The 22,188-nt window shown below is 39.8% G+C and overlaps 1 protein-coding gene across 1 annotated transcript in view; it reads right to left on the reverse strand.

Annotated features, from left to right (window-relative positions):
• SMCHD1 (structural maintenance of chromosomes flexible hinge domain containing 1) overlaps nucleotides 1-22,188 on the reverse strand; it is a 144,605-nt gene that overhangs the window by 121,584 nt on the left and 833 nt on the right. The window contains exons 2-5 of the mRNA XM_021707416.1: nucleotides 9,996-10,071; nucleotides 8,622-8,783; nucleotides 2,783-2,865; nucleotides 1,672-1,802 (exon numbers count right to left, since the gene is read on the reverse strand). Of these exons, the coding sequence (XP_021563091.1) occupies nucleotides 1,672-1,802; nucleotides 2,783-2,865; nucleotides 8,622-8,661 (254 nt within the window). The 5' untranslated portion in view covers nucleotides 8,662-8,783; nucleotides 9,996-10,071. The remainder of the gene's footprint in view (nucleotides 1-1,671; nucleotides 1,803-2,782; nucleotides 2,866-8,621; nucleotides 8,784-9,995; nucleotides 10,072-22,188) is intronic.

Raw genomic sequence — 22,188 nt, forward strand, 5'->3', positions numbered from 1 at the left:
CAAAAAAAAAAAAAAAAAAAAGATCCACACCTAGACATATTAGTATTAAACTGTCAAAAGTCAGTGACAAAAACAATCTCGAAAGAAGCAAAACAGAAGCAATTTTTTACATTCTAAGAAAGAATGGGCGTGGTGGCTCAAGCCTGGAATCCCACCACTTTGGGAGGCCGAGAAGGAAGTATTGCTCGAGTCCAGGGGTGAAAGACCAGCCTGGGCAACATAGTAAGACCTCGTCTCTAAAAAAAAAAAAAAAATCAAAAAATTAGCCAGGTACGGTGGCATGCACCTGTAGACTTATATTTACTGATTGCTTATCATACGCCAGTTTCTGTCTTAAGGATTTTACAGGTAATAACTCAGTCTTTGTAAAATATAGGATATATATATACGTATATATTTATATACGTATATATATATATATATATATATATATATATATATATATTTTTTTTTTTTTTTGAGTTGGAGTCTCACTCTGTTGCCCAGACTGGAATGCAGTGGCACGCTCCTGGCCACTGCAGCCTTCACCTGCTGGGCTCTGGCGATCCTTCCGCCTTAGCCTTCCAAATAGCTGGAACTACAGGCGCATGCTACCACACCTGGCTTATTTTTTTGATTTATTGTAGAGATGAGATCTTGCCAAGTTGCCCAGGCGGGTCATGAACCCGGGATCAGGCAATTCACTTACCTCAGCCTCCCAAAGCGTGGGATTACAGGCTGAACCACTGAGCCCGGTCATTTATAGGATATTATCCCTATTTTATGGATATATAAACTGAGGCACAGAAAAGTACATGTACATACATGTAAGTGGCAAGGTTAGAATTCAAACCAGACCTAATAATACCAGAGTCTTTGCTCTTTACTACAGTCTTTACTCAGTTGACGAAAATTCTGAGGGTGCTAAAATTTTAGAAGTGAAAAGGCAAATGTCCTAACTACATTAATTTTAACACACTGAGATTGATTTTTAATGTGGGTGACTTTTACTGATATAGCAAAGAGCAAAACAGGTTATGAACAAACACTAACTACTTAATAAGACTACCAAGCAATTCTTCCCAAATATCAAAAGACTTGTGAGTCAAAGCTCTTCTTACTAGAGTTCCACTAATATCACAAGAATCTAAATCTTCTCATCTCTGATGGCTTTTAACATATTTTGTTTTCTCTATGACGTTCTCATTCAGGATATTTTCTTCAAGCATATTCCGATACAAAACACATGACAAGATTCTACTCCCCAATAATCTTAAATGAATGTTTTACAAAACAGAGCTCTGAAAGTAGTAATAGTAAACTCCACTGAACAACATGTAGTTTTAGACATTTTCTAAGTGGTATAAAGTAATTTCTAAGGCCATCATTCTATTGCTCTAGAGGCTGCACAGAGTTAGCAAGGAAAGGGGAAAAGTTCTAAGGTACTCAACATATCAATATAACTTCTACACACCTCAGGAAATGCAAAAAGAGCTGTTCAATGGAAAGGCATAATATTATATAGATCTGACTATTTCTGAGTATTGATCATAAAACTCTGTAATATAAAACCTAAATAAAATTGCTGACAACATTAAAACTTCCAATGTATGATATGTATCTAAAGGCATATTAGAGTTTTTATCCTTATTCAAATACATATCTATCAATAAAAAAGTAAGGTTTTCTAACCTTTCAAAGTCACCTTGCCTTGTGAATTTTGACAGCCTATACACAGCCCAGTTGTTAAGCTGTTTAGAGGTCATTCCTCTTCCATTATCTATCACTGCAACAGCAGGTTTTCCTTGTGTTTCATCAAAAAGCTATGAAACAAAATAAGTTCAAAAAGATAGGAAAAGTCAAATCAATATTTAAAACATGAAATAGTTAATGTTAAATATTTAAAAAGTTAAATATGAAAAAAGTGATTCGATGGGCTCACTCATACATTGCTGATGGAATCGTAAATTAACGCTCTGAAAGGCGCTTCAGCTGTATGTATCAAAAGCCTCAAAACTCTTCATGTCCCTTAGCCTAGAAATTCCATTGCTCAGAATTTTTTTTTTTTTTTTTTTTTGAGTTGGAGTCTCACTCTGTGGCCCAGACTGGAGTGCAGTGGCACGCTCCTGCCACCGCAGCTTCAACCTGCTGGGCTCCGACGATCCTTCTGCCTCAGCCCTCCAAGTAGCTGGAACTACAGGCGCGTGCTACCACGCCCGGCAAGTTTTTGATTTATTGTAGAGATGAGGTCTCGCCAAGTTGCCCAGGCGGGTCTCGAACCCGCGGGCTCAGGCAATCCACTCACCTCAGCCTCCCAAAGCGCTGGGATTACAGGCTGAGCCACCGAGCCCGGCCATTTCTCAGAATTTAACTTACGGAAATAATGAGAGATGTGTACAAGGATGTGTTAAGAATGTTTATAATTCCAGCATTGCTTCCAATGGCAAAAATATAGAAAAAATTCTAAATGTTTAACAATAGAACACTACATAATTTACATTATAACCAATGAACCACTCTGAACAATGGAATACTAAATTCCAGAATATTCAAGATACGGCAAATGTTAACAATGTGTATGTTAAGGGAAAGTAGAAGATTACAAAAAACAAAATGTTCACATACATGTACACATATGTGCTTAGAAAAAAGGACACGTGAAAAAGTTCTAACAATGGATGAAGAGACAGCTGACAATTATTTCTACTTTTAGTTTATCTTTGTTTTCTAATTTTTCTCCAATGAACTTACACTACTCTTATAAAAGGAAAAGTTAAATTGCTTCATACTACTATTTTCTTACCAATTTGATCTGTATTCTTCTAATACCAATGTTACGAGAAGTAGCAGACAATGAATTGTCAATTAATTCCGCAAGAGCAAATGCTGAAAGAGATTAAGAAAACATTATTGCTTAACTTTTTCCTCCCATGTACTTCATATAAAAGTTTAAAGTAGAAGAAATTCTCCAGTACCTTAATTCATCACTTTTATTTTCCAAAGAGCTAGAATTAAAGTTTTATCCTTATCCTAATGATACAACACATAATAGTCATCATCATCAATCACCACCAGCATAAAAAAGCAGTCATCAACCAGTACTTGCATGGCACTAGATGGCATGAGTCAGCCAGCCATGATTCCTGGCTTCAATAATCTAAAGACAGACATACAGACATTGAGAGACAAACAGAAGACCATAACCATAAAATCAAATAGTCTGTGATATGTAATTACATCATGCAAAAGTCCAGAGTAAAGCAAACATATTTGGATACAGAAACTTTTCAAATGGCAGAATACATCTGTTTAACTGACAAAGAACTACTACGGATTTCCTGTCATGCCAACTTGACATCCAATTTACCACTTGCTCAACATTAGCAAATATTCTCCTTTCTTCAAAATCACTACTCAAACTATTTCCTGATTTTAATCCCTTACTTAAAAAGAAAAGGAACATATATTTATGTCTCTTATTCCACAGATGTTTAACCCCACTAAAGATGTAATTAGTTCACAGAGTAGCACTCCAGCAAACACTTCCACTCACCCTCAACACTCAAGATCCAGCTTTGTTTATAAACTAATTGCAAGGAGGTTACCACAAATCAGATATGCACAAGGATCTTGCTAAGGGTAATAACACCAGAAGATAAAGAAGGGATATGGTAGGGAATGGGAAGAAAAGAAAAAGAAACTTAGTAAGAGATTTTTTTTTGAGCTGGAGTCTCACTCTGTCACCCAAGCTGGAGTGCAGTGGCACGATCATGGCCACAAGAGTTTCAACCTGCTGGGCTCAGGCGATCCTTCCACCTCAGCTTTCCAAGTAGCTGGAACTACAGGCGCGTGCTACCACGCCCAGTCAATTTTTGATTTTATTGTAGAGATGAGGTCTCACCAAGTTGCCCAGGCAGGTCTCGAACCCGCGGGCTCAGTCAATCCATTCACCTCAGCCTCCCAAAGTGCTGGGATTACAGGCTGAGTCATCGAGCCCGGCTCAGCTATATCTTTTTATTTATTATAGAGGTGAAGTCTTGCCTCATTACCCAGGCTAGTCTCGAAATCCTGGGCTCAGGAAATCCTTTTGTCTCAGTCTCCCTAAGTGCTGGTATTACAGGTGTGAGCCACCACGCCCAGCCAGTAAGAGATATTTGAAAGGAAAAAATGAGTGGAACTTAGTATCTGATTAGATAAAAAAGAAGAGGGGGAAAAAAATTCAAGATGTGTTTGAGTTCCTACCTCTAGAAAACAGGATACATGGTCATATTTTCCACAAAGGGAAAATTCAGCTTAGATATAATGTCCTACCACATCAAGTTCAATGAATAGAGAGGGAGCTGGAGCAGAAACTGCATGGCTGAGAGACTATAGACAGCCAGAAATAAAGATTTTTTTCTTCATTAAATTTGGCACAATAGTCAAGGCTTGGATAAGTTTACAAAGAAAAAAGTATAAAAAGATCAGCATGACTTAAATGTCTACAAGAATCAAGAAGAACCAGAAGCAGAGAAACAGAGGTAGGGAAAGACCAAGGAATATGCAATAAAGTCACAAGAATCAAAGCAAGAATTTAAACACTGAGGTTCTTTGCTTATCTGGATAATGATGGTAGGAATGTAGCCGGGCACAGTGGCTCACGCCTGTAATCCCAACACTTTGGGAGGCAGAGGCGAGAAGATTTTCTGAGTCCAGGGGTTCGAGATTAGCTTAAGCAAGACCTCATCTCCACAACAAATCAAAAACTTAGCCAGGTGTGGTGGTGTGCACCTGTAAGTCCCGCTACTCGGAAGGCTGCGGTAGAAGGATTGCCTGAGCACAGCAGGTAGAGGCTGTGGTAGTCATGACTGTACCACTGCACTCTAGCCTGGGCAACAGAGGAAACTCCAGACTCAAAAAAAAAAGTAGGAATAAAAAATGATACGATCGCCGGGTTCAGTGGCTCAGCCTGTAATCTCGCGCCTTTGGGAGGCTGAGGTGAGTGGAATGCCTGAGCCCGTGGGTTCGAGACCGCCTGAGCAACTTGGCGAGACCTCATCTCTACAATAAAATAAAAAATTAGCCGGGTGTGGTAGCACGCGCCTGTAGTTCCAGCTACTTGGAAGGCTGAGGCAGAAGGATCAACGGAGCCCAGCAGGTCGAGGCTGCGGTGGCCAGGAGTGGCCACTGCACTCTAGTCTAGGCGACAGAGTGAGACTCCAACTCAAAAAAAAAAAAAAAAAAAAAGATACGCTCAATCTGAAGAGTAATTAAACAAAGTATACAAAAAGTCTTATATATTGAATATCTCTGTTGACTCTACAATTATACATTTAGAAATTTATCCCCAGAGAGAGAATTAAAGATTCATTTAATATTCAAATATTTAAGCACCTACTATGTACATATGTTGTTCCTAGAACTGAACAAAACAAACAAATGTTATGTTCTTATGGATTTAACATTCTAATGTAGAAAGATATAAAATAAAATCATAATAAATTATATGTCATAATTCTATAATATGAGAAGATGGTATGTGCTATGGAGAAAAGAACAAAACAGAGAAAAGGGATCAATTTACAGTAAAGACACAGAAGGAACACCACTGCAATTAAATAGGGTGATTAGAATAAGTTTTGGTGAGACGGTGACAGATAAACAGACCTGAATGAGGTGAGGGAATCTGAGGCTATCTGGAGGAAGTGTATTCTGGGCAGAGGGCCTTAAGTTGAGAATATGGCTGGCACTGAAGGGAAGTGAACAAGCAAGAAAGGATGCAAAAACAAAATCAGAGGCACAAAGCAGAGCTAATAAGGCCTTGCAGGTAACTGTTAAGGACTTTGGTTTTTACGCTTAGTGAAATGGGAAGCAGAAGGACAGTCTGACTTCTCAAACTTTATATGGAGAGGAATTAAAAGAGAGATGCCAGTTAGGAGTCCATTGTGTAATCTGGTGATATGATGGGGCTCAGACCATGTGGTAGCAATAAAAATGGTGAGAAATGGTCACTTTTAGATACATATTGAAGACAGAACCATCAGGATTTTCTAACAGATATATGAGACAAAGAAGAATCAATTTAATTTCTGGCCCAAGCAACTAAAAGGACAAAGTGACAATCAATTCAGATGGGGAAAACTATGTGTGACACAGAATTCAGTGGAAATATCAGGGTTCCTATTTTTACATCCTAGTGGAGATGCTACATGGTCAGTTGGATGGACAAAACTGGAATTCAAGAGATGTCTGGTGCCATTTTCAATATTTAACTAAAAAATGACCATTTCTTGCCACCTCCATTTGAGAGTCACTTCCATAAAGATGGTATTTAGAGCAATGAGATAGGGCCTGACCACTAAGTGAGGAAGTAAGACAAAAGATTAAGAACCAAGACTAAAGCACTTTAACATTAAGAAGGTGGAGAGAGGCCAAGCTCAGTGGCTCAGCGTGTAATCCCAGCACTTTGGGAGGCCAAGGGAGTGGATTGCCTGAGCCCGCAGGTTTGAGACCAGCCCAGGTAACTTGGCAAGATCTCGTCTCTACAGTAAATAAAAAAATTAGCTGGGCATGGTAGCACATGCCTGTAGTTCTGACTACCTGGAAGGCTGAAGCAGAAGAATCACTGGAGACCAGCAGGTCGGGGCTGGGGTGGTGTGAGCATGCCACTGAACTCCTGCCTGGGTGACAGAGTGAGACACTAACTCAAAAAAAAAAAAAAAAGAATGTGGTGAGAGAAAAAAAAGAGGACAGACAGTGAGGTAAGAAGAAAATCAAGACCAGCAGGTTGGTTCATGCCTGTAATCCCAGAGTTTTGGGAGGCTAAGGCAGGAAGATTGCTTGAGTCCAGGAGTTTGAGGTTTCAGTGAGCTATGATAGCATCCAGCCAGGGCAACAGAGCGAGACCTTGTCTCAAAAAAGAAAAAAATCAAGAGTATGGTCTCTCAAAGGCCAACTAGAAGAATTATATCAAAGAGGAAGAAGAGATAAAACTATGTCAATACCTCAAGTAAAATGCAAACTGAAAACCGATCACTGGATTTAGTCACTGATGACCCTGAATAACAGGCACAGCAGAGTGGTAGGGGCAAATGCCTGGTTAGAGTAAGTAGGAAGAATGGGAGGAAGAGAAGTACTGCTGATAGTGAATACAGTCCACTCTTTCAAGGAGTTTTGCTATAAACAGTAGCAAAACACTGGGCAGTAGACAGTGGAGGAAGGAAGATTATGGCATTTTTAAGATGAGAGAAGGTGCAACCCCTTCTGGTCCCCTACCACTGTGAGAGATTTTCTGTCCTCTCAATAAATCCTGATTTTTCACGCACAAAAAAAGATGAGAGAAGTAAGAGCTATTTTGTATGAAAAGAACAACATTGGAGGTAATAAACATACTGGTTATGAGTTCAAGCTCTGATGTCACTCTGTTACAGCTTAAACTCTGGGTCTACTACTTACGAAAAGAATGGCCTTAACCACACAGGATAAAAGATTAAACGAGATAACGCTCAGAAAGTATTTGGCACAGTGGCTGGCACAGCAGTCAATAGTAATGGTAGTAGTAAAGGTAAGGATGTGCACAAAGATTTACCATAAAGATTAATAAAAACATAAAAAACCTAAATGCTTAATAATAAAACACTATTCAAATAAATTATCTAAATAACACCAATGTATATATAGACATATATATTAAAGATGTTCCCTTTATTTTTAAACAAAAAGTAAGTTAAAGAAGTATGCACAATAGAAAACCATTTTAAAAATTAATATGAAAGGGTCTGAAATGATAAACACCAAATGTTAGTGATGGGTATATCTGAGTGGCAGAGATGCTCTTTATGTTCTTTTAGCTCATCTACACATTCTAATTTCCTAAAAATGCATATATAATAAAAAAAAACAGTTTTAATACAAAAGTTTATAATGCACATCTAAGTAGTACTAAACAATTTGGAAGGATCCAGAGAAAGAGGATTTGGTAGCAGGGCTCAGTGGCTCAGCCTGTAATCCCATGCTTTGGGAGGCTGAGGTGAGTGGACTGCCTGAGCCTGCAGGTTCGAGACCCACCTGGGCAACTTGTCAAGACCTCATCTCTACAATAAATCAAAAAATTAGCCGGGTGTGGTAGCGCACACCTGTAGTTCCAGCTACTTGGAAGGCTGAGGTGGAAGGATCACCAGAGCCCAGCAGGTCGAGGCTGCAGAGGCCGGGAGCGTGCCACTGCACTCCAGTGTGGGTGACAGAGTGAGACTCCAACTCAAAAAAAAAAAAAAAAGATCACTAGCCAATAGTCCAGAGATAAAACAAAAACCAGCAAGCAGTAAAGGTGAAAGAATAAGATGAAGACATGGAGACAAGAACACAAACCACTTACTCACACAATTTGGCTATATAAATCTGCAAGGTAAAACAAGTATTTTCTTGACTGGGAAAGGTCTTTAGGAGGCCAGGAAGAATAAATCAGGAGAGGATACAGGAGATGGAAAGATATATAGGTACAAGACCCTTTATGAGTTGAAAAGGAATGAGCTCTATCAATAGGTTAGCTTTAATGAGTGGTCAGTCTTCTAATAAAGTAGAATGAGATTTATAGGGAGTGAAGGAATGGGATAGGCGATAAAAGAAAGTAAGTTTACCAAAAGTACTATGAATGGAATACTTACGCAAAGGATTTTGTCCTTCACTTGCATAATATTCATACATGCCACTTTTAACCAGTGTGTCATAGTGGGGTAAGAAGTCAATTCGTTCTTTTGTAGCCACTGATAATAACTGATTGACTGACTGTAGCAGGTATAGGGTAGCTCCATCTTTAACAGTTTCATCTGTAATCAACAGTTAAAATCTTGGGTCAGCACCAGAAACTTAATGAACTTATAATTTTTAATATACAAATTATATCTGTAAAATATCTTTAACGATGGTACAGGCAAAGTCTCAAACAATCATTTACCTATAAATTCAATGATGCTAAAGATATCAACGAATCCCAGCACTTTGGGAGGCAGAGGCTAGAGGATTACCTGTGTCCAGGGCTTGAGACCAACCTGCACAACTTAGTAAGACCTCATCTCTACAAAAAGATAATAAATAAAAATAAGTCAGCTGGGCTCAGTGGCTCAGCCTGTAATCCCGTGCTTTGGGAGGCTGAGGTGAGTGAATTGCCTGAGTTCGAGGGTTCAAGACCCGCCTGGGCAACTTGGTGAGACCTTATCTCTACAATAAATCAAAAAAATTAGCCGGGCGTGTTAGCGCTTGCCTGTAGTTCCAGCTACTTGGAAGGCTGAGGTGGAAGGATCGCCAAAACCCAGAAGGTCAAGGCTGCGGTGGCTGCAGTGGCCGGGAGCGTGCCACTGCACTCCAGTCTGGGCAACAGAGTGAGACTCCAGCTCCAAAAAAATAAATAAATAAATAAGTCAGGTGTGATATTGCACACCTGCAGTTCCAGCTACTTGGAAGGCTGAGGCGGAAGGATCTTCTGGCCCAGCAGGTTGAGGCTGCGGTAGCCATAAGCATGCCACTGCACTCCAGCCTGGACAACAGAGTGAGACTCCACAACTCAAAAAAAAAAAGGAAAGAAAAAGGTATCAGTGGAACAAACACAAATGCTTCTATTCATTTGAAATTCTTATTAAGTTAAACTACCACAGGAAATCAGATGAGGATCTACAATAGAGTAGTATCAACATTAACGAAGAATGGTTACATTTAGTAGAAAACAGGCATGAAAAACCAGCAGGTTTTGAAAACTAATTGGGTAAAAAATGATCATGGAAGAATTCAAGTTGGTTAGGGAACAGAAGATCTGTGCTAGGCAGACTCATCTTCTGTAGCCATAACAAGTATTAACTATTTTTCTACATCAAGCCTGAAAAATATGACCTCTGAGCAAACTATGGACATATAGCCAGTTTCCTCCCTCATTCCAATAAATTAACCAAAATCATTAACAGATTCCATATCTGTGTAATAAAAGTTACGACTCTATCATGTACTAGAACACATTAAGCATGAACTTAATAACACTGTTTACCTACCAAAATTATCACAGGTAATTTCTTTCCTATTTGTTGTTGTAATAACAAATTTTTCTTCAGATGAAATGCCAAGTGTCTATCCAAAATAAGAGAAATAAAATCAATTATTATACAAAGAAAATAAATTTATTATTCAAGTTTATAAAAATATGAAAGTAATGATAATTACTATACTTATTTGTCTAGGAAATATAAGACTCAGTATTTTTAAATGTTGGCCTTTCCATAATTAATATAGCATCAATATCTATTCAAATTACCTCTTTGTTAGCAAGGCTGTTTTTTCTGCTACTATGTACCACCTACAAACACTAGTGATTAGATGGGACATCAACAGGACCCACCCAGATAAAAAGGCACATTATTTCATATCAACATAAAAATTATCACTTATTTAAAGCAAAGCATTAACATAACACTTATGTTCATATAGATTAGATATTTAAATAAGTAAAAACAAACTACAGGAAAATAGAGGTTAATATTTTACAATACTGAGATAAGAATAGCTGTGCTATACAAAAGATCTATATTAAAGAATTTTTAAGCCGGGCTCGGTGGCTCAGCCTGTAATCCCGCACCTTGGGAGGCTGAGGTGAGTGAATTGCCTGAGCCCGCGGGTGCGAGACTCGTCTGGGCAACTTGGCAAGACCTCAGCTCTACAATAAATCAAAAAATTAGCCGGGCAGTGGTAGCATGCGCCTGTAGTTCCAGCTACTTGGAAGGCTGAGGCGGAAGGATCGTTGGAGCCCCCAGCAGGTCGAGGTTGCGGTGGCTGGGAGCAGCCACTGCACTCTAGTCTGGGGGATAGAGTGAGACTCCAACTCAAAAAAAAAAAAAAGAATCTTTATATCTATTATCACCTCATCTAAAACAATCACTTTTAAAAATGAAAGCAGATCACAGAGAAAATCAAGACAAAGATCAACAAAGAGAAAACGCAAAAAAGGATAAACAATCAAAAGGAAAAAATACAAATGACTAAAGAGCACATGAACTGTGAAACTTCACAACCAAAAAATGAGAAATGGAAAAGCAGTTAACATTTTCATTTATATTAAAATTAAAAGACACACGCTTGGGGGAAGCAGGACTGGCATTAGTGGGAATCTGCGGGGGGGGGGAGGCACACCTCATCTCAAGGGTACTTGCATAATGAACATTTGTATACCTGAATTGTACCCCACATCTTTAAAATAAATAAAAGTTAAAAAAAAAATACACATGCTCTGTCTAAAATGAAACAGTACAACAATGTACAGATAAGAGAAAAGCCTTCTGCTTCAGGTAGTGATGAACTAATCTAATCTAGACTAATGTTTACATTAAAGACAACTAAAAGATCTAGACCAGTGATATCCAAATCTTCAAAAATTCTACTAATAAAAACTCATATAGCTCACCATTGGAGTGAACTAGGGCACCAATTTCATACTCTAAACTCTGACAAATTAAAAGGAAGGAACAGATCATTTTTATTTCTTGTACCAATGCTATTTCAGGGTACCCAAACAGCTCTAGCTGATGAGGCCAAGTTGTTCTTTAAAGTTTAGATTACAGCTCTAATACAGTAAGAATGGCAAATCAGACCAAACTTCCTCATGAAGGGACCCAATTAAAACCTCCTGAATCCCACGCATTCAATGTTAGCACTGCCATGAGCAGGTGAGACATTTATATATCATGTGCCTCCCAATGTAATGTGACACGAAGTACCAGTACCACCTACAAAGTATTCTTTGCCTCCCAACCCCAGAGAAGTTGAAACTAAATCAAATTAATCCTTTAAAGCAAACTTCTGGTTTATAGGTATGTATAGAGATAAAACAAGTCAAATAACAACATAAAAGCACAGACAACTCAGGAATGTGGAATATTAAATAAAAACCTAATTGATTTCTTCAACAGTCAACTGCAGAAAAACTAGAGACTGGAGAAGGGGTTTGTTAAAGTGCTTTAAATTGAAAACAAGTAGGAAATATTTTTTTTTAAGTTTCATGTGAGGACCCTGCTGGATCTTGATTTAAACAAATCAACTATAAAAAGACATTTTTTGGCTGGGTATGGTGGCTCACACCTGTAACCCCAACACTTTGAGAGGTCGAGGCGAGAGGACTGCCTGAGCCCAGGAGATCCAGAATAGCCTGGACAACATGGCGAGATCTTGTCTCTACAATAAATCAAAAAATTAGACAGGCGTGGTGGCATAGGCCTGTAGTCCAGCAACTTGGGAGGATGAGGTAGAAGGATCACCTCAGCCCAGCAGGTCGAGACTGCAGTAGCTATGATCATGCCACTGCACTTCAGCCTAGGTGACAGAGACCCAGACACACAAACACACACACACACACACACACACACACACACACACACACACACACAAGAAACATTTTTAAACATTTAGAGTACTCAGAATATGAACTGGGAATATTAGATATTAAAAATGATTCATGGGCTCGGTGGCTCAGCCTGTAATCCATAAATTTAACATTATTTAATTAAGACATAAACTAGCTCTGTTTTCCTTGCTTCATCTATAATTCTATATAAAAATTATTTCTTGAATTCATAATTTTTCTAAATATTCTGTAGCACTGATATTTGAGAAATGTAAATATATTTAGACTATTACTCAATATGCCTTTATTCAAGACATTGTACACTTTCCTTTTCATGTTTTTAGTCCAAAAATCTTCAGATACAAACTAAAGTCTTTCATGTGTTTGTAACAGCCTGCCCTTGAATATAGATATATTTCCTCTGTCTTTGGCCTTTTCATAAGAACTGCAATCCCACTTTTTTTCTGGGTTAATTTTTAAAGCATATGGTTCTTCCTTTTAAATAGGCAATACAAATCCCTCTTGTCCTCAAGTCAGCTTCAAACTGCTGCCCAATTTCTCTTAAAAGCCAGTATTAAGATATAGTTATGAAGGGCTAACCTGGAGTGCATAAAATCACTACCTACCCAAAATGATCACAGGTAATTTTTTTTTAATTATTTTATTTCACTGTCTCTGAACAACAGGTAATTTGCACCCATGGATTAAATCAGTCAAAACTAAGTACCTTAATAAATTGATGAAACTTTGAAAATTACCTTTAAAGATTTGTGTTTTGGCACTGTATATGATGGCTGTGTCCCTGAATCACCCACAGACAAGGGACACCCAATACTGTTCTTGAGTAAGATATTTCTACAAAAATTTGGGTGGTGCTGATCATAAAGCAGCTTGCATTACCCTAAATGACACTCTACCTTGTATCAACAACAGGATAAGAAGCAGCCTTTCCTATCTGTAAAGATGGCACTAATGTCATCACTCAGGATTTGTGAGGAAGCTGGAGAAATTTTTCTCAAATCAAAGCTTTGCTTCCCTAGCAGTTGGAATGTTTTTATTTTATAGACATTGTGGATTTTGAATCAATTATATGTATTTCTATTTTGAGCACTAGGAAACTCAAAGCTGATTCCACGGCTCAGCATTAGTGTAAAGTTATTTTGTTGTTGTTGAGCCAAGGTTGCACTGTCACCCAAGTTGGAGTGCAGCTGCACGACCACAGCTCACTGCAGCCTAGACCTCCTGGACTCAGGAGATCCTTCTGCCTCAACCACCCGAGTAGCTGGAACTACAGGTACACACCACCACACCCATATAATTTTTAAACTTTTTTGTAGAGAGGAGACCTTGCTATGTTGCCCAGGCAGGTCTTGAACTCCTGGCCTCAATCGATCCTCCCACCTTTGCCTTCCAAAGTGCTGAGATTAGAGGCCTGAGCCACTATACCCAGCTTTAGTGTAAGGTATTATCAAACGAACTCTTCTATTTATTAACTTTCCTCAGATCCCTTCTTACTCTTCTACATCTATTTCCCTTTGCTTTTTTTCTTTTTGTTATTCTTAATATACCATACAGTTACAAGCTACTGCAAATACATTATTTTTTAAGAAATGGATCCATATAACTAGGTAAGCACCTGTCCTGAAGGCACATACAGTACTAAAATTACACAATGGATAGGAAAGTAACCTGGTCAAAAATAGGGCAAAGGACCCAAATAGACACTTCTCAAAAGACAACACAGAAATGGCCAACAGGTACATGGAAAAATGTTAAACCTATCATCAGAGAAATGCAAATTATAACTACAATGAGTTATCACCTCATATTTCTTAAAAAGGCTATTGTCAAAAAGACAAAACATAACAAGTATTAGTAAGGATTTAGAGAAAAGGAAACCCTTTGGCACTGATGGTGAGAATGTAAATTAGTACAGTCATTTTGGAAAAACAATACAAAGGTTCCTCCAAAAACGAAAAATAAAATGACCTTATAATCCAGCAATCCCACTACTATGATATCCAAAGGAAATGAAATCAGTATGTCAAAGAAATATCTGCACCCATGTTCACTGCAACATTATTCACAATAGCCAACATATGGAATCATCCTAAGTGTCTATCAACAGATGATAAAGACAATGTGGTATATAAGCACAATGAAATACCATTTAGCCATAAAAAAGAACAAATTCTACCATTCATAACACCATTGATAAGCTTGGAGGACACTGTTGATTGATCCCAGTAACCCAGGCACAAAAAAACAAATACCATATAATCTCACTTACATGTAGAGTATAAGAAAGTCAAACTCATAAACATAAGATAAAATGGTAGTTATCAGAGGCTGGTAGATGTAGGTCAAAAGATACAATCGGCTAAGTACCGTGGCTCACACCTATAATCCCAGCACTTTGGGAGGCTGAGGTGAGAGGATCACCTGAGTTTGAGATCAGCTTGGGAAACACAGTAAGACCTCATCTCCACAAAATAAAAAAGTCAATCCTTCCACCTCAGCCTTCGAAGTACCTGGGACTACACGCATTAGCCAGCTTGGTAATACAAAGCTTGATAGCACATGCGTGTAATCCCAGATACTTCGAAGGCTGAGGTGGAAGGATTGACGAGTCCAGGAGGTCAAGGCTGTGGTGAGTCATAATCCTACTACTGCACTCCAGATGGGCAGCAGACTGAGCTCCCCAACAGTAAAAAAAAAGATACAACCTTCATTCAGATAGGAAAAATTCAAGAGATATTGTACATTATGGTGACTACAATTAATAACATATTGTATATATGAAAAATGCTAAGAGATTTTAAGTGCTCTCGTCACAAAAAAAGTGAGGTAATGTGTATATGCTAAATAGCTTGAGTCATTCTACTATGTATACATATATTAAAACATCACACAACTTTTACTTGTCAATTACAATATACAATTTTTACTTGTTAATAAAAATAAAAAGCCGGGCTCAGTGGCTCAGCCTGTAATCCCGCACCTTTGGGAGGCTGAGGTGAGTGGATTGCCTGAGCCCGCGGGTTCGAGACCCGCCTGGGCAACTTGGCAAGACCTCATCTCTACAATAAATCAAAATGAGCCGGGCGTGGTAGCGCGTGCTTTTAGTTCCAGCTACTTGGAAGGCTGAGACGGAAGGATCGCTGGAGCCCAGCAGGTCGAGGCTGCGGTGGCCGGGAGCGGCCACTTCACTCCAGTCTGGGTGAAGGAGTGAGACTCCAACTCAAAAAAAAAAGTAAAAAGTATTGTAACATTTTCAAATGAAAATCAACTGGCTATGTATGCCCATGTCAATTCTGGCCTCATTCTATTGCACTGACCTCTGTGTCTAAATTTACATCACTACTGTACTGTCTTGATTATTGTACCTTGGTAATAGGAATAAGTTCTCTGACTTTCTTGTTATGTGGCTATTCTAGGTGCTTTGCATTTTAATATAAACTTTAAAATTTGCTTATTAATGTCTACAATAAATCTGAAATTTTGGAAAAAACAAAAAACGGGCAACCCTTTCAGAACCTCTCCCACTGTGGAAGCTTTTCTGTCCTCTTAATAAATCCTGCTTTCTAAAAAAAAGACAAAAAACAATGGTATACTAAGTGACCATGATAGGTAACGAGGTAGATTGGAGCTACAAGGAAAAAGTAGACAATTTCTCAAAACGGGGGTGGAGTACACAAACACACACACATACACACACACACACACACACACACACACACACGTACACACACACACACACACAGGACTTAATATCAGGTCTTATTTAGGGACTAAGCAAATGAGTAATTTTTTAATCTTTGATTTTGCAAGGCCACAAGGGTTCAGGTGAGTGAAGAGCTGCTTTTCAGAGGTCTCAAGGTTTCTTCCTCTTTTGACTGCTCCCCTTTTCCACAAGGTGAGCTTTCCTCAAGTAACAGTTTAGGACCCATAATATTGTCTGGCACTACAAACACTTATGGTTAGCTGGGCTCGGTGGCTCAGCCTGTAATCCCAGCACTTTGGGAGGCTGAGGTGAGTGGATTGCCTGAGCCCGTGGGTTCGTGACCCGCCTGGGCAACTTGATGAGACCTCATCTCTACATAAAATCAAAAATTAGCCGGGCGTGGGGCGTGGTAGCGCGCACCTGTAGTTCCAGCTACATGGAAGGCTGAAGCAGAAGGATGGCCGGAGCCCAGCAGGTCGAGGCTGCAGTGGCAGGGAACGGCCACTGCACTCCAGTCTGGGCGATGGAGTGAGGCTCCAACTCAAAAAACAAAAAAACAAAACAAAACAAAAAAACAAACACTTATGGTTCAATTTACGTTTTAACAAAAAATTTTAATTTAGTTTACTATTTTGCCTCCTCCAAACTTCAGAATCAAACTGACCCAGATTCCAATCCCAGTTTCATTGCTTAAATGTATACTGGACTTAATTCAGTAACCTAATTCAATTCTTCATGCATGTAATGGAGACAAGATTATGGGATCTGTGGCATAATCTAATAATCCTTTAAAAGGTAGATTCTTTAAAGGGGGGGGCACAGCTTCCTAGTCTTTTTTCTCACTAGTTCTCCCCCTCCCTTCTAATGATATTTAACCTTCGTCAGTTGTAGCAGGATAAAGAGGGAGGAAAGAGGAAAATAATTAGTCAAAGGAAATATTTTTCTTGGTTTTCAGATAGAAATATCAAAGAAAGGAAAATGCATCTATTCCCTACAACAAAGAACTTTATTTGAGGCAGAGTAATAAAACGAGCATGGTTCTGGGTTTGAATGGTAATTTAAGTTTTACTATCTGACTTAGATGAGTCACCATCTCCACCACTGTTTCTACTTCTGTAATAAAAGGCCAATAATACTTCCCCTACCTACCTAAGAGAGTTACTGAGACATCTCACAGGGGAGAAGAGATTTCTAGAAGGAGGACAAATTAGCACAACTTTTTTGAAAAGTAATTAAGAAATATGTATTAGAACCTGAAAGATGTTCCTGATCTTTGATCCAAGAATTTCACTTCTATGATTTTAAATTAAAGAAACAATAAAGACAATAAAAGGCTAAGTATTCAGATGAGACAGGGTACGTTCAGGGTGGTATGGCCATAGATAAAAAAGGTTATATATTTAAAGATGTTTATCACAGTATAACTTAAAATCACAAAAATTAAAAGTAATATAAATGTCAATAAAAAAGAGAGATTTGGTTATGTAAACAGTGATACCAAACAGACCATTTCTAATTTTGATTACAAAGACCCGCATTAAAATAGACACTTCTAACCACAGAAGTGATCTTTAAAATGAGAACTACAAGCCAGGCTTGGTGGCTCAGCCTGTAATCCCATGCCTTGGGAGGCTGAGGTGAGTGGATTGCCTGAGCCCGTGGGTTTGAGACCCGCCTGGGCAACTTGGTGAGACCTCATCTCCACAATAAATCAAAAAAATTAGCCGGGCATCGTAGTGCGCTCCTGTAATTCCAGCTACTTGGAAGGCTGAGGGGAAGGACTGCCAGAGCCCAGCAGGTCGCGGCTGTGGTGGCCAGGAGTGGCCACTGCACTCCAGTCTGGGCGACGGAGTGAGACTCTAACTCAAAAAAATAAATTAGTTAATTAAAAATAAATAAATAAAATGAGAACTACTCAAAGAAATCCAAAAAGTACACAAATTGAAAAATATTCCATGCTCATGGATAGAAGGAATCAACATTGTTAAGATGTACAAAACACTACTCAAAGAAATCCAAAAAGACACAAACAAATTGAAAAATATTCCATGCTCAATATCGTTAAGATGTCCATCCTACCAAAGGCAATCTACAGATTCAACGTAATACCCATTAAATTACCAACATCATTCTTCTTAGACCTGGAAATGACAATAACAGAAACGTAAACGACCACGAATAGTCAAAACAATCCTTAGCAAAAGAAATAAAACAGGAGGTATCACACTTCCAGACTTCAAACTATAAGGCTACAATCATCAAAATAACCTGGTATTGGTACAAGAACAGGCATACAGACTAATGGAACAGGACAGAGATTCCAGAAGAAAAGTCTCAATTTCTCAACCAACTCATCTTTGACAAAGTCTCCAACAACCATCACTGGGGAGAGGAAAACCTAATCAGTAAATGGTTCTGGGAAAACTGGCTGACCACATGCAGAAGATTGAAACAAGATCCTTATTTACGCGAAAATTAACTCTAAATGAATCAAAGACCTAAACGTAAAACCTCAAACTATAAAAATCTTAGAAAATGCAGGAGACACCTGCATTATGGAAATTGTAACTGGCAACCAATTCCTGATCAAAACCCCAAGTTCCCAAACCATAACAGATAAAATAGACAAGTAAGACCTCATGAAACTGACAAGTTTCTGCAAAGCAAAAGAAACCATCAAGAGAGGAAGGAGACAGCCCACAGAATGAGAAAAAATATTGCCAACAGTATATCTGACAAAGGCCTAGACCGGGCTGGGTGGCTCAGCCTGTAATCCCAGCACTTTGGGAGGCCGAGACAAGTGAATTGCGTGAGTCCGTGGGTTGGAGACCAGCCCAGACAACTTGGTGAGACCTCACCTCCACAATAAATTTTTAAAAAAAAATTAGCCAGGTGTGGTAGCACGTGCCTGTAGTTCCAGCTACTTGGAAGGATGAGGCAGAAGGATCTCCAGAGCCCAGCAGGTTACCACTGGGGTGGCCACGAATGTGCCACTGCACTCCAGTCTGGGTAATGGAGTGAGACCCCAACTCAAAAAAAAAAAAAAAAAAAAGGCCTGACATCTAGGATCTACAAGGAACTCAAAAGTACCAAAAGGAAGAAAACAAACAGCCTCATTAAAAAGTGGGCAAGCCGGGCTCGGTGGCTCAGCCTGTAATCCCGCGCCTTTGGGAGGCTGAGGTAAGTGGATTGCCTGAGCCCGTGGGTTCGCGAGCCGCCTGGGCAGCGAGACCTCATCTCTACAATAAATCAAAAAAATCAGCCAGGCGTGGTAGCGCATGCCTGTAATTCCAGCTACTTGGAAGGCTGAGGTGGAAGGATCGCCAGAGCCCAGCAGGTCGAGGCTGTGGTGGCCGGGAGCGGCCACTGCACTCCAGTCTGGGCGACAGAGTGGGACTCTAACTCAAAATAAATAAATAAATAAATAAAATGTGGGCAAAACACACGAACAGACACTTCTCAAGAGAAGATATACAGGCAGTCAACAGACACACGAAAGAGTGCTTAGACTCACTAATCAGAGAAATGCAAATCAAAACCACATTGAGATACCACCTAACCCCAGTAAGAATGGCCATCATTGGCCGGGTTCGGTGGATCAGCCTGTAATCCCAGCACTTTGAGAGGCCGAAGTGAGTGGATTGTCTGGTTCAAGACCAGCCCAGGCAACTTGGCAAGACTTCATTTCTACAATAAATCAGAAATCAGCCAGGTGTGGTAGCATGCAACTATAGTTCTGGCTACTTGGAAGGCCGAGGTGGAAGGATTGCCAGAGCCGAGTAGGTCGACTCTGGAGTGGCTGTGAGTGTGCCACAGCACTCCAGCCTGTGTGAGAGTGAGACTCCAACTCAAAAACAAAAAACAAACAAACAAAAAAAGCAAGCAACAGATGCTGGCAAGGACGCAGAGAAAAAGGAACGCTTTTACACCACTGGTGGGAATGCTAACTAGAGCAATCTCTGTGGAAGACAGTGTGGCAATTTCTGAAAGAACTAGAAATTGACCTTACATGACTCAGCCAGCCCCCTATTAGGAATATACCCGGAGGAACTCAAGTCATTCTACAAAAAAGATACCTGTACAAGTATGTTTGTTACAGCTCATTCACAATAGCAAAAACATAGAACCAACCATGCTGCCCATCAAAGGTAAACTGGATTTTTTAAAATGTGGTACATATACACAATGGAATATCGTGCAGCCATAAAGAAGGACAACATATGGACTTTGCAGCAACTTGGATGGGTTTAAAGTCTATCATGCTCAGTGATCTACCACAGAAACAAAGAAGAGAGTATCTATCATATGTTCTCACTCACAAGCGGAACTTGAACAATTATCATAACACTATAAGAAAGAGATTGACAGTAGTAGGAAACTGCGGGGGGGGGGAGAGGGCACACCTCATCAACAAGGGTACCTACATAATGAACATTTGTATACCTAACCCTGGATTATACCCCACATCTTTAAAATTAAAAATTAAAAAAATAAAATAAAAAAGACACTTCTGACAATATCAAGTAGAAAAAATTTAACAGAAATATAGGCCTGAGTGGTGGTTCATGCCTGTCAACCTAGCATTTTGGGAGGCTGGGGCAGGAGGATCGCTTGAGCCTAAGAGTTTGAGGCTAGCCTGGGCAACATAGTGAGACCTCATCTCTACAAAAAATAAAAAATTAACGAGGCACAGTGGCGTTCATCTATAGCCTCAGTTACTGGGACGGCTGAGGAGGGGGGATTACTTGAGCCCAGGAGTTCGATGCTTCAGTGAGGCATGATCCTGTCACTGCATTTCAGTCTGGGCGAGAGTAAGACCCCGACTCTAACATAAATGCATAAAATAATATAGAACACGTCATAGTTATCAAAAAGGGGGGATAGGGGAGCAAGGGAAGGGCGCAAAGACACAACTCCAAGTACTAACAGTAGTTATGGCAGTTAAGTTTTACAGTGAGTAAAAGGTTTACTTTTTCCTTCCTCTGATTCCACATTTGCTTTAATATGCTGATATTTTTACAGTAAATAGTAAGTGTCGCTGGCACATTGGCTCACGCCTGTAAACCCAGCACTTTGGGAGGCGGAGGTGAGAGGATTGCCTGAGTCCTGGGATTTGAGACTAACCAGGGGAACTTGGTGAGACCTCATCTATACAATACATCAAAAAATTAGCCGGTTGCCTGGATCCCGCGGGTTCGAGACCCGCCTGGGCAGCGAGACCTCACCTCTACAATAAATCAAAAAATCAGCCGGGCGTGGTAGCGCAAGCCTGTAATTCCGGCTACTTGGAAGGCTGAGGCGGAAGGATCGCCGGAGCCCAGCAGGTCGAGGCTGCGGTGGCCGGGAGCGGCCACTGCACTCCAGTCTGGGTGACCCAGTGAGACTCTTCAACTCAAAAAAAAAAAAATCAGCCGGGCATGGTGACCTGCACCTGTGGTTCTAGCTACTTGGAAGGCTGAGGTGGAAGGATTGCCTGAGCCCAGCAGGTCAAGGCTGCGGTGGCTGGGAGCGTGCCACTGTACTCCAGCCTGGGTGACAGAATGAGACACTAACTCAAAAAAAAAAAAAAAAAAGCTGCAGCAGCAGCACCATAAAGGTTTCCCTTTCGTGGCATGGTTCTGAATACAAAACATGTGACAAAAAAGATGAGCGTTCATTCACTTTTCAAACAGGATGGAAATCTACTACATCCAGAATGAACTTCAGAGTTGAGGGTTTTGTCTTCATTCATTCATCCACTCTAATCTGGGCATTTACTATGTGGCAGGCACATTTTCAAATGCTGGGACTACATAGCTGTGCACAAAACACGTCGTTTTTATTCCAGGGATCTTAATTTCAATGATGAGAGTCTAGAACTTCCTAAGCTTATCAGCCTAGAAAAGGCAAAACACTACTTCAAAGATATTTTTCCTTGGAAGCTAAATGTTCTTAACAGCTTAATAAAGGACCTCATGTGGTTAACTCAGGGCAGGGCACTATTCCTTCTTTAAAGCTCAGGCGACGCCACCACCTCACGTCTATCAAGTGTCTCACAGGTTAAAGCGGGTTTCCCTACAGTCGTTCAACTTTTTTTGTTGGTTTGTTTTGTTTTGTTTTTGAGTCGGAGTCTCACTCTGTCGCCCAGACT

The sequence above is a fragment of the Carlito syrichta genome, unplaced genomic scaffold, assembly GCF_000164805.1.
Source record: "Carlito syrichta isolate Samal-C Ts95f unplaced genomic scaffold, Tarsius_syrichta-2.0.1 Scaffold317479, whole genome shotgun sequence".
Classification (NCBI taxonomy): domain Eukaryota; kingdom Metazoa; phylum Chordata; class Mammalia; order Primates; family Tarsiidae; genus Carlito; species Carlito syrichta.